Genomic DNA, 14,064 nt, shown 5'->3' with positions numbered 1-14,064 from the left:
TTCTCAAAAAAAACCCCAATTTACACATGGTAAAATGCATGAATCTTAAGTGTATAATAAATTAATTTTGATAAATTTATGCCCCTGGGTAATTCATACCCGTATCAAGATATAGAATATTTCCATTCACTCCAGAAAGTGCCCCTTCTTAGTCAATTCTCTTCCTCAAATGTGATCGCTTCTCTTCTCCTTTTCCTCTTTCTCCACCTGTTTTCCTTCTCTTTCTTCTTTTTAAACATTGATTAATCTTACCTGTTCTAGAATTTCACATAAATGGTATTACACAGTATGTGCTGTTTTGGGTGTGGAATAGGCACAAATTTTAAAAATGTAAATACTTTTTGACCCAGAAAAGTTGTACTTCTAGGAATGTATTCTAAAAATATAAAATGGAAATATGAAAAGTTTCAGAGAAAGGAAAATTACTGCAGCATGGTTTGTTTGTTACAGAAAAAAAGTGGCAACAAACTAAATATCCAAAATATCTGATTAAATTCTAGAAAATCCCTTAATGGGTTATTTTGCAGCTATTAGCAATTACATTTTATAAAAGTATTTAATCACATGGAATGAGATTTAAGATCTTACTAACTTAAAAAAAAAGTCACCATATATAGATAGAAAAACCCCACTTTAGTTTAAAAATATACAGAGGCATTTCACCAATATTTTACCTATCATTATCTCTGGATAGCAAGAGTAAAGATTTTAATTTTTTCCTATTTGCTCATTTGTCATTTTTTTTAAAACAAACACGTATACTTTTCAAATAAGAAAAAAACTATTTAGCAGACTCCAAAATATCATAATGCATGACAAGCTATTTTACTAAGTTATTATGGAAACAAATACCTAATATATATTTTTTCTATTGAATTAATTATCTTACACTGTAACACACTGTTTTGCAAATAAAAAGTTTTGGTTAATGTTTTTAAAATTCAAATTTCAATTAAGGATAACAACCTGGTTTATAAAATGTTACTAAAGGGTGTTTCTACACATGACATAACAGTATTTATTCTGAATCTATACGACCTTCAAAGATGAGAGCTATAAATTTTTAAAACAATTTAAAAATAGGATTTACAATAGCTAGTATAATTCTTAATTCCTAATTATTTCTTTTCCATTATTTGCCAGTTGCCATGATAGAGGTTATCTATGAAGCTCAAAGGCACTAACCTTCACAGATAAGTTGTACATTCCTTTTGTTAGCAGCAAGATTAATGCAGAAAGAAATGAGTTCCAAGTCAATTCGTTCATCTGAACATTCAAACAGCATCTTCATTAACTAGCAAAAAGCACAGGGAATATTTTATTCAAAAAAACAAAAACACCAGAAGTATTTTATTACAATGTATTATCTTAGATCCTAGGTTGGGAATAATATAATACAATTATATTTCTACTCATAGAAGTGGTAGGCTGTCACTACTGACTAACTGAATGAATTAATGGTTAATGAACTACAAGATGTTCGGCATTAAGTATAAACTACCGAGTACAGTGGAGAATACAAGAGGAATATTAGATATAGCCATTGCATTTAAGAAATTTAAAATATTGTGTAGAAGTAGAGTATTCTCAGCAAAGAAAATAGCTTGTGCACGGTTATAAGGTAAGGAAGAACAAAAGAAGGCAAACATGGTTGCAGTGAGTCAAACAGTGTTCAGAGATAAAGGTTAAAGCCAGATCATGAAGGGTTTTGAAGTACATGTTAAAGATGTGGGGTTTCATTTTAAGGATACTGGGAAGCCATTAAAGGCTTCTAAATAAGTAAAATGTCAGGATAAGATCTGTGTTTCAAAATGATCTGGCCAGTGTGGAAAATAGACTGAAACAGAATAAGAAAATGTGGGAAGACCATCTAGGAAACTAGAGGAAAAGTCCAGGTAAGATGATGACTACTTGTGCTGGGTGGGGCTGTGGGGATAGAGATAAAAGGTTGGATTAGAGATATATTTAGGAACAAGAATCAAAATGGGATTTAATAAGTGACTAGATGTTGGGGTTAAGGGAGAGGAAGGGTCAAAAATGACTCCCAGGTTTCTGTACTGAGCAGCAACATGGATAGTGGTGCTAACATTTTCCAAACAAGAGAAATAAGAGTAGAACTTTAAAGGGAAGATAGTAATATTGGTTTAAAATATGTTGAGTTTAATAAGCTGCTTATGTGATAGTCTGGTGCAGATATTCAGTAAAAGTTATAAATGCAACCCTGAGTTTAGAAGAAATGTTTGCCCTGGAGATTTAGGAATTGTCATATGTGGTTGATGGACTGAAGCTGTAGGCTAGATCCAATCATTTGGGCATGGGTAGAAAATGAGAAAAGAACTCTATTAATGATAAGAGAAAGAGAAGGTAGGTCTGAAAAGCAGCAAACAGAAAAGTATAAATCTAGGAAAAGGTAGGCTACCTAAGCCATCTATCAGTAACCTAGATTTGTCATGATGAAAGACAGTTGCTATATTAAAGGAGAAATGAACAAACTTTATGCTATAGGTTTGAGAAGCTAGTCTTCTATTATTGGTAAATCAGCAGATTAACTTAGTGTACATTATGCAAAGATATTTTTCTCAGGCGCCTGGGTGGCTCAGTTGTTAAGCATCTGCCTTCAGCTTAGGTCATGGTCCCAGGGTCCTGGGATCGAGCCCTGCATTGGGTTCCCTGCTCAGCGGGAAGCCTGCTTCTCCCTCTCCCACTCCCCCTGCTTGTGTTCCCTCTCTTGCTTTGTCTCTCCCTATCAAGTAAATAAATAAAATCTTTAAAAAAAAAGATATTTTTCTCTAAGTCAAATTGCTAAGACATAGGGAAGTCAATCCTACAATTTATTACCTTAGAATTTATGTCATGTCTCAGAGCAATACCTTTTTAGATCAACATGCCTTTGTGACTCCAGCACAGTGCCTTATATATAGTAAGTGAATAATAACTATTTGTTGTCTGGTTAGACCCTATTCTGTTAAATCTTGTTTTATTTATTCTCTGTGTTAGTTTCAGATAACTTTTAAGTTTCAAAAAGGATGTGTGGTTAACATAAAAAATCAACTGCATTTCTGTCTGCTAGCAATGAACAACTAGAAATCAAAATTAAAAACACAGATCCAGAGCACCCGGGTGGCGCAGTCCATTAAGCGTCTGACTTGGTCTTAGCTCAGGCCTCGATCTCAGGGTCGTGATATCGAGCATCGTGCTGAGTCTGCTTGAGTTTCTCTCCTCTCCTGCCTCCCCCATAACTCTCTCTCTCTTTCTCTAATAAATAAATCAATCTTTAAAAAAAAATAAATAAGATAAAAACACAGATCCACTTAATAAATGCTCCAAAAAATTATACCTAGGTAGGTATAATCCTAACAAAACTATACTTTTGGGGCACCTGGGTGGCTCAGTCATTAAGTGTCTGCCTTCAGCTCAGGTCATGATCCCGGGGTCCTGGGATTGAGCCCTACATCGGGCTCCCTGCTCAGCGGGGAGCCTGCTTCTCCCTCTCCCACTCCCCCTGCTTGTGTTCCCTCTCTCGCTGTCTCTGTCAAAATAAATAAATAAAATCTTTAAAAAAAAACCCAACTATACTTTTATATATATACTATATGCTGAAAACCACCAAACACTATAGCAGGTGAATAGCTGGCAATGTATCACACTTTTTTCCAGAGGGCAGCTCTTTAACCACAAATGTTGCTACTAATGGAATTTTTATATAAAGAATCATTAACACTAATAATATTACAGAATAAATTCTATGGCAAAACTAAAATAATCTTAATCTATAGGATATACATTTACCAGATTTTGCTACCTATCTATATATTAACTAACAATTAAAAGTAAATTATAAATTAATAAAAATGTAGATGGCAATCCTCCAATTAATATAATTAGTATGTTTTTCATACTCGAATTAAAAACTTCCTATAGATTTTTCCAAACTTTTATTTAGGCAAGAAATTTCTTTACAATAACAAAAATCTGTTACAAGCAAAATATGTTGCTATTTACTTGAAATTAACCTTGTAGTATGAAAATAGCCCTTACAAATGGGGTTAGAGGTGATTTGTTTAGAAGCTGAGGGGTTTTGTTTCTTGTTTTGTTTCTGGTAATTTTCATGTTATATCCGTGAAGTAATAAGAAACTAGATTTTTAAAAAATAATGCACAGTTTTGAAATCTTATCCAACTATCCCCCACCCCCGCCAAATCAAGAGAAATCAGGACTAAATGTGAATGAAATGTATCATGATATAGAATTAGTTTTTCATAATAGGAAAGAGAAACACTTCAATTTTAATTAAAGCATTCACATTTTAAAATAATAGTTTTGTTCAAACTCCATGTGCAACATTATATCTCTAATTTGATTGCTACCCATGGCACTTCAAAAGCTAAGTGTAATTGCTGACAACTAGGAAATATTAAAACTAGATTTGTTCTGTTTTAACTATGTCCATTGTCATCTTTTACTAATTTAACAGGAAAGCACTAAAAGGGCTTCAGCCTGTGCAATGAAGAGGCAATAGCGTTCAATCAGACAAGTCCCATATTGAGTATCAGATACCAAAGACCCATGACTGAAATCACTGTGTCTAGACTCTCTGGCACCTGACTTCACTTATTTACCAGTGACCAGAGGCCAACCCCCACAGCTTTCTGCATTCACATACACCTCTACTGCCCCCATCCCCCCACCCAAACATCTTTGAATGATTATGGCAGAACTTTGCATGCCTCAGGAATCTCTTCTGACTGGCTACTCCCTAACTCTGCTGTTTGAAGTGATGCTCTGGTTTCTGAACTTCAGCAGATAATGGCAGGCAGGAGCAAAGGGGGCTGTCAGAAAGGACGTTTACCAGCATTCAGCTAAAAAGAAGCATGTAGATCAAAGAGGGGCCAAATAGGACAACTGTGGTGGAAAACATGTGGATCACTATGAAGATTCTTACACACTGTTCTACGGTAAAATATTAAATAACACCATGACATCATTACCTAAACATGTACTTTGATTGGCTATTCGAACACCAATAAATATTTTTATATGCATCTGGATGGCATTTACACGTATTTAAACAAAACATGCATCTTAGAAGTCTAAATAACAATGAACTGTTAATGTGTACTTTTAACTATTATTACAATATGACTATTAACTCCTGGTTATCCCTAAGTTTGCTTACCTGAAACAATTCACCCACTGAGACCATTAAGATCATATATAAAGTCAGACTTGCCCTGGACCCCAAATGTTACAGAATGGTAACATAATAGGGGAAAAAATTAGAATATACTGGATAATTAGACGCACAACAGTACAAAAGAAGAAAAGCAATATAAAATTGGGAGAGATTATGAAACATATTGAACATGCAATCACCTACTTTGAGTGTCAAATAATTTACAAAAAATTCTAATTATAGATCTATCTTATAAAATGCATATAAGAAAGGCAGTATTTAAACTGGACTATGAATAGATCGAAAATAATGTGAATGATCTAATATTTTACTAATAGTACCTTACTTTTGTATAGTGTTATATGGTTTATAAATCTCCTTTACATAAATATCTAATGTAATTAAAGAATATGACCATACTCCACAAATTTTTGAAATGAATATGGATGACTACTGAACCACTGCTTTCCTACTTTCAAAGTTATTTTAGGCTTTTCATTTGAAAATCATTTGCAATACCTGACAGTCTTTACTAAACAAAAATTAATGTGCATAATTTCAAAGTTAACCAAGTAATACGTTAACTCTAAGATCCAAACCTCAGATACAGCTTTATTTAATAAGTAGGTTAATCAGTTGCTGTCACAAATAGTTTATTTACTTATTTTTTTAAAGATCTTTTATTTTGGGGCATCTGGGTGGCTCAGTCAGTTGAGCATCTGCCTTTGGCTCAGGTCATGGGTCCCAGGGTCCTGGGATTGAGTCCCATATTGGGCTCCCAGCTCAGCAGGAAGCCTGTTTCTCCCTTTCACCCCGCTTGTGCTCTCTTTCTCTCTAATAAATAAATACTTTTAAAAAAGACAAAAAAAGACCTTTTTATTTTTTAACGATTTATTCATTTATTTTAGATAGAGAGACCAAGAGAGAAAGAGAGAGCATAAGCAGGGGGAGGGGCACAGGGAGAGAGAGAATCCTCAAGCGGACTCAACGCTGAGTAGGAACCCGAGGCAGGGCTCAATGCCAGGACCCTGAGATCATGGCCTGAGCTGAAACCAAGAGTCAGATGCTCAACCAACTGATCCACCCAGGAGTCCCAAGACTTCATTTTTAAGTAATCTCCACACCCAGTGTGGGGCTTGAATTCACAACCCTGAGATCAAGAGTCACACACCCTATTGACTGAGCCACCCAGGTGTCTCAACAAATAGTTTAAAGCTTTACTAGTTTTAAAGTCATTAATTTGAGTAGCCACTATCTCTGAAAGGAGTATCTTTTTAACTTGGGAAGGAAGCTTGGAAATTGCAATTTAATCCCAGATTTCCTTTCCATGATTCTGTTACTCTATAATGAATTTGGTACTGAGTGGCAATCAAGCCATGTCAAATTTTCCCTAAATATGTCAAAACTGAGCCCTATGAAGTACAAGTTACAGGATGGATAGCACTTTAGGACCAAATGTATTCAAGAGTATCATTTCGTTTCTCAAAATATGGCCTCATACTAAAAAGCTTCAGGATGTTTATGATGTAATTTGGTAACATCACCTCACTATTCCTATAAGGGTTGAATTTTTATAAAAAAATAATAAAGGATGTTGACTACTAAATAAGTTTTGGAAGATTTTGTTCATGAAATATAGTTCATTAATGTTCTGAAATCTCCCATTGCAGAAATGTTTTATGTTAGAAAATTATGCCAAAAAAACATGCACAAATATTGTTCTTGAAAAGGTATGGGAGAATTTTCTACAAAGTTTTCAATTGCAATAATAATGTGGCAGAAATAATCTAAACACGCTCTTATTTCCACTTCTTTATTTAAAATAAAGTTTTATGTCTCATGTTTGAAATTATACATTTAAAAAGAGGATAATTCCAAATTGAAGATTCAACAAAATAAGTTTTCTGTTCCTTTTTATTTTATATTTCTTTTTTATTTAGCATTATTTTCTTTAAAATCTAATCTGGATGAAAACAGTCAATCTAGACAAGAATATTATTTTTTTTTTGGCTGCTTTCCAATTCATATCCTGTAGTCAATGAAGTTCTGACACTAAATGGGATTGGAAAAGGAACACCCTTTGAAACTGCAAAGCAGAAACCCTTGGAACATATGGAGTGAGACTGTAGTAAGTCACCTGTAATCTTCCTTTGACACGGCTACTCTTTTATTGAAAACTTGTTTGACAAAGAGTTTGATTACACTTCGCATTGGCTACAGTCTGACATGTGTTATCTCTATAAGAAGCTTTGCCTTGTTAGATAAGATATGCTGTATATTCTTTGAAGAATATCTATTTCCTATAAACATAATTAGTTCATCCTCTTGATATAAAAAGCTAAGAAATTACCCTTGAGAGTTTATCAGTTTTTTAATTGCATGTATATAAAGTATAAAATTCTGGAATAGTAAATTCAATCTTAGGACCATCTCACTAATTTGGAATGAATAAAAGATGGGCAATTGGAATAAAAAGAGAAATTATGGTCTATTTTTTACTACATATCATCTTTCAAGTAATATACACTTAATAACTCACATTAGACTAACGAGGAATTGCCTAGTAGGAGTCTTAAGAGGAACTACTTTAGTAAGTGTAACTTACTATTTATATTCCTCTAAAGTGTTTTCTTTTTTTAAATTTATTTTATTATGTTAATCACCATACATTACATCATTAGTTTTTGATGTACTGTTCCATGATTCATTGTTTGCGTATAACACCCAGTGCTCCATTCAGTACGTGCCCTCTTTAATACCCATCACCAGGCTAACGCCTCCTACAACCTCCTTGCCCTCTAGAACCCTCAGTTTGTTTCTCAGAGTCCATAGTCTCTCATAGTTCGTCTCCCGCTCCAATTTCCCCCCCTTCATTTTCCCCTTCCTACAATCTTCTTTTTTTTATTTATTTTATTTTATTTATTTTTTAAAGATTTTATTTATTTATTTGAGAGAGAGAGAATGAGAGATAGAGAGCATGAGAGAGAAGAGGGTCAGAGGGAGAAGCAGACTCCCTGCCGAGCAGGGAGCCCGATGAGGGACTCGATCCCAGGACTCCAGGATCATGACCCGAGCCGAAGGCAGTTGCCCAACCAAGTGAGCCACCCAGGCGCCCCGCTACAATCTTCTTATTTTTTAACATGTACGTATTATCTGTTTCAGAGGTACAGGTCTGTGATTCATCAGTCTTACACAATTCACAGTGCTCACCATAGCACATACCCTCCCCAATGTCTATCACCCAGGCACCCCATCCCTCCCACTCCCCACCACCCCAGCAACCCTCAGTTTATTTCCTGAGATTAAGAATTCCTCATATCAGTGAGATCATATGATACCTGTTTTTCTGATTGACTTATTTCGCTTAGCATAATACCCTCTAGTTCCAATCACGTCACTGCAAATGGCAAGATTTCGTTTTTTTTTTTTTTTTTGATAGCTGCATAATATTCCATGGTATATATATACCACATCTTCTTTATCCATTCATCTGTTGATGGACATCTTGGCTCTTTCCATAGTTTGGCTATTGTGGACATTGCTGCTATAAACATTGGGATGCACGTACCCCTTCAGATCCCTACATTTGTATCTTTGGGGTAAATACCCAAGTGTGCAATTGCTGGATTGCATGGTAGCTCTATTTTCAACTTTTTGAGGAACATCCATACTGTTTTCCAGAGTGGCTGCACCAGCTTGCCTTCCCACCAACAGTGTAGGAGGGTTCCCCTTTCTCCACATCCCCGACAACATCTGTCATTTCCTGACGTGTTAATTTTAGCCATTCTGATGGGTGTGAGGTGGTATCTCATTGAAGTTTTGATTTGGATTTCCCTGATGCCAAGCAATGCTGAGTACTTTTTCATGTGTCTTTTGGCCATTTGGATGTCTTCTTTGGAAAAATGTCTGTTCCTGTCTTCTGCCCATTTCTTGATCGGATCATTTGTTCTTTGGGTGTTGAGTTTCATAAGTTCTTTATAGATTTTGGATACTAGCCCTTTATCTGATATGTCATTGGCAAATATCTTCTCCCATTCTGTCGGTTGTCTTTTGGTTTTGCTGACTGTTTCCTTTGCTGTGCAAAAGCTTCTTATCTTGATGAAGTCCCAATAGTTCATTTTTGCCCTTGCTTCCCTTGCCTTTGGCGATGTTTCTAGGAAGAAGTTGCCGCGGATAAGGTCGAAGAGGTTGCTGCCTGTATTCTCCTTTAGGATTTTGATGGACTCCTGTCGCACATTTAGGTCTTTCAACCATTTGGAGTCTATTTTTGTGTGTGGTGTAAGGAAATGGTCCAGTTTCATTTTTCTGCATGGGGCTGTCCAATTTCCCAACATCATTTGTTGAAGAGACTGTCTTTTGTCCATTGGACATTCTCTCCTGCTTTGTCGAAGATTAGTTAACCATAGAGTTGAGGGTCCATTTCTGGGCTCTTTCCTCTGTTCCATTGATCTATGTGTCGGTTTTTGTGCCAGGACCATACTGTCTCGATGATTACAGCTTTGTAATAGAGCTTGAAGTCCGGAATTGTGATGCCGCCAGCTTTGCTTTCCTTTTTCAACATTCCTCTGGCTATTCGGGGTCTTTTCTGATTCCATACAAATTTTAGGATTATTTGTTCCATTTCTTTGAAAAAAGTGGATGGTATTTTGATGGGGATTGCATTAAATGTGTAGATTGCTCTGGGTAGCATTGACATCTTCACAATGTTTTTCTTCCAATCCATGAGCATGGAACGTTTTTCCATTTCTTTGTGTCTTCCTCAATTTCTCTCATGAGTATTTTATAGTTTTCTGAGTACAGATTCTTTGCATCTTTGGTTAGATTTATTCCTAGGTATCTTATGGTTTTGGGTGCAACTGTAAATGGGATCAACTCCTTAATTTCTCTTTCTTCTGTCTTGTTGTTGGTATAGAAATGCCACTGATTTCTGTGCATTGATTTTATATCCTGCAACTTCACTGAATTCCTGTATGAGTTCTAGGAGTTTTGGGGTGGAATCTTTTGGGTTTTCCACATACAGTATCATATCATCTGCAAAGAGTGAGAGTTTGACTTCTTCTTTGCCGATTCGGATGCCTTTTATTTCTTTTTGTTGTCTGATTGCTGTGGCTAGGACTTCCAGTACTATGTTGAATAGCAGTGGTGATAGTGGACATCCCTGCCGTGTTCCTGACCTTAGGGGGAAAGCTCTCAGTTTTTCCCCATTGAGAATGATATTCGCTGTAGGTTTTTCATAGATGGTTTTTATGATATTGGGGGATGTGCCCTCTATCCCCATACTCTGAAGAGTTTTGATCAAGAAAGGATGCTGTACTTTGTCAAATGCTTTTTCTGCATCTATTGAGAGGATCATATGGTTCTTGTTATTTCTTTTATTAATATATTGTATCACATTGATTAATTTGCAGATGTTGAACCAACCTTGCATATGCCTCTAAAGTGTTTTCTTAACATGTTATTTTTATTGTTTACTCTATATCCTGCAATTTTGCTTTTTCTATTTTAGAAAACCATTTTATAAACAATAATGTAATATTAAAAACCTGCCCAACCAGGATTCCAATCATCAGATATTCAAATTAGTGGAGCTCAGTTTAATAAAGATTGATGGCACAATAGTGATTCCGTGAATGTAAATTCCCTAAGAATAAAATGTGTTTAATATGTATAGAATCTCTACCCTTACAACATAATGCATATAAAAAAATCACTAAACTCCTTCAAGACAAAGAGACCTAACATATGAAATATATCAAGCAACTGAGTCATAGCAAATCTTTCTTAAGAACAGTACTGTGAAGATAAAAGAATTTTGATAAAGCATTTTCCCATCTGAGAACACAAAGCATTTAAAATCACTGAGCATAAATAAAACGAAAGGGCAAAGTTAGGAAATAGTTTTAATATCAGAAAGAATTAAAATAGTTATATTTCATATTTAGATCTCATTTATTTTATTTATTTATTTTTTAAAGATTTTATTTATTTATTTGACAGAGAGAGAGACAGCCAGAGAGGGAACACAAGGAGGGGAAGTGGGAAAGGAAGAAGCAGGCTTCCGGCTGAGCAGGGAGCCCGATACAGGGCTCGATCCCAGGACCCTGAGATCATGATCTGAGCCGAAGGCAGTTGCTTAACCAACTGAGCCACCCAGGCGCCCCTAGATCTCATTTATTAATCCTAAAAATATTAACATGCTAATGGAAAAATTGGTAAAGGACATGAATAGTTTATAAATAATGTGGATAAGAAACATACAAAAAAATGTTCAACCTTATCAATATTCATGGAATGCAAATAAAAAACAGACACTCCATTTTTAGAGAAATGATATCAGTCCATATTGCTAAAAGTGAAATGCTAGGAAACTGCCCACGTGTCATCAACAGATGAATGGATAAAGAAGATATGGTGTGTAGGGATGTGTGTGTGTGTGTGTGTGTGTGTGTATGTGTGTGTGTGATCAGTCATCAAAAAGAATGAAATCTTGCCATTTGCAGTGACATGGATAGAGCTTGAGAGTATAATGCTGAATGAAATAATTCAGTAAGAGAAAGACAATGATTTCACTCATACATGGAATTTAAGAAACAAAACAAATGAGCAAAGACAAAGAGAGAAACTGATGGCTACCAGAGGGCAGGTGGGTGGGGGGATGGGTGAAATAGGTGAGAGGGATTAAGGAGTGTACTTGTGGTGATAAGCACTGGGTGATGTATGGAATTGTTGAATTATTATTGTACATCTGATATAACACTTTATATTAACTACTCTGGAATTAAAATGAAATAAAGGAAAAAAGTGAAATGCTAGTTGGAAATACAAACATGCCTTCTTAGAAGGTAATATGTCAGGTACAAAAGTGTTTATACCTTTTGACTTCGTAATTCTACTTTTAGGAATTAAAGAAAAAAATCAGAGATGTGGATAAACATTTACATACTATGATATTTATTCCACATTATTTCATTCGTTTATATATGTTTACTTACATCTATTTTTATGTGATAAACTGAAAAAACTAGACATATAATTTAACAATTTTTAAATTATGATACATTTATGTAATAGAATATTATACAACTATTAGAAATAATTTTGTAAGACTGTTCAATGAAATGGGAGAATACACTATGATCTATTAAGTAAATAAGGTACTATATGATTACATATAACATTTAATCTCAATATATTATTTTTTTAACTCTGCAGAAGGAAATGTACCAAAATATTAAATGGTTGTCTCTGGGTCTGGGATAACAGAAAGTTATTTTCATTTTTTACACTGCTCTGTACATTCCAATTTTCTATCACAAATTCAAATTATTTTTAAGAGGGAATTTTTTAAGGAAAAATGTATCTGGCAAATCAAGAGAAAAAAGTGAAAAATACCTATTTTTTTATTATTATTATGTTCAGTTAGCCAATATATACCTATTTTTTTAATACTTAAAAAAAAAACTTCAACCACTTACCTGTGGTATACAGTCAGTGTATGCAAACATTGATTTAAAGCGGTCATCCATGCTTATGTGGTAAAGGACACACATTGCTATTTGTTTGTAGTTTTCATTACCTGGGCACAAGAAATCAAGGATATGATTAAACATGGATATAATGAATTTTTTTGATATAACACACTCAAATTAATACATTAAAACTTTCAAACGATTAATCCTAATTTAGGAAATATTTTGAGCTCCCTATTTCAATCCCAAAGTTTGGAATACACTGTCTGTGAAATATCACTAATATCCAAGAGATAACATGTATTTTGCAAGGTATGTTTGTGAAAAAAAAATTAACCACAAACCAAAGAATTTATCGTTTTCAATAGCCTACTATAGAATAGATCGGGTCACTGGCCTCCCCACTCTTACTGTTCCATCAAAATATGTGATTAATACAGTTCTTGACAGTGATGATGTATGCAAAATAGTAAGTGAAAAAGTGTATTTAATTCCTATGAATCAGAAACTGGAAAATAATCTAAATGATTTAAAAAGAAGTACAACAGTATTTGTAACGTTAAAAAACACATGACTATAAAACATTAAGGGCTGCCTCAGAACTTCAGAGGTCAGGTGATCCTAGCCTTACACACCTTGAAACTGAGAAAAGAGAAGCAAATCATATATTATAGACTGAAAAATAAAATGGGACTCATCTATCATGCAATCCTTCCACTTAGATAGGTCTTATTGTAAGGACCTATTTATGATCTCCAAGTCAGTGACAGAACTAGAATTAGATAAGTTGTTTAACTAAAAAGTTTTACTCAAAATAATATCCTGAGAAAACTTTGAAGATATCTGGAGTTTAAAAAAATCAAGCAGGTAAGTGAATTTAATTGATAAATAGTGTTTGAAGATTTTAAATATGTTCTAACATGGAGGATAAATTTAGTACCTTTATCCTTGTGTCTACCATACCATAAAATTACTAAAATACTTAAGTGTTTTTTAAAATTGTTTTAGATTCTGATTGAATTTTTTCAAATATTAGGCATATCTTTTAAGATGGTTAGAAATTCTTAGAGGATACAAACTGGTATTCTCACAAGGCTTAGTAGAGCACATGGAAGTTTCCCAAAAAATACCTGCTCAATGATTCTATTTTTAGTATTTAAACAGCATAATGACTGTAGTTAACAATCCTGTATTGTATATTTGAAAGTTACTAAGAGAGTAAACCTTAAAAATTCTCACCACACACACACACACACACACACACACACACACACACACACACACACACAGTAACAGTGTGAGGTGATGTATGTGTTAACTAACCTTATTGTGGTAATTATTTTGCAATATATACATATATCAAATCATTACATCTTATACCTTAAAGTTACATAAAGTTTTGTCAATTAGATCTCAATAAAG

At 34.4% G+C, this 14,064-nt stretch overlaps 1 protein-coding gene across 1 annotated transcript in view; it reads right to left on the bottom strand.

Annotated features, from left to right (window-relative positions):
• KIFAP3 (kinesin associated protein 3) overlaps positions 1 to 14,064 on the bottom strand; it is a 188,372-nt gene that overhangs the window by 59,456 nt on the left and 114,852 nt on the right. Inside the window, exons 11-12 of the mRNA XM_028123046.2 lie at positions 12,649 to 12,749; positions 1,186 to 1,294 (exon numbers count right to left, since the gene is read on the bottom strand). Coding sequence (XP_027978847.1) covers positions 1,186 to 1,294; positions 12,649 to 12,749 — 210 coding nt within the window. The remainder of the gene's footprint in view (positions 1 to 1,185; positions 1,295 to 12,648; positions 12,750 to 14,064) is intronic.

Source organism: Eumetopias jubatus, unplaced genomic scaffold (assembly GCF_037043125.1).
Source record: "Eumetopias jubatus isolate StellerSeaLion01/CBP00866 unplaced genomic scaffold, mEumJub1_p1.0 scaffold_12, whole genome shotgun sequence".
NCBI classification, from domain to species: Eukaryota; Metazoa; Chordata; class Mammalia; order Carnivora; family Otariidae; genus Eumetopias; species Eumetopias jubatus.
The sequence above is the reverse complement of the archived record's forward strand: the minus strand, read 5'-3'. Positions and strand labels throughout refer to the sequence as shown.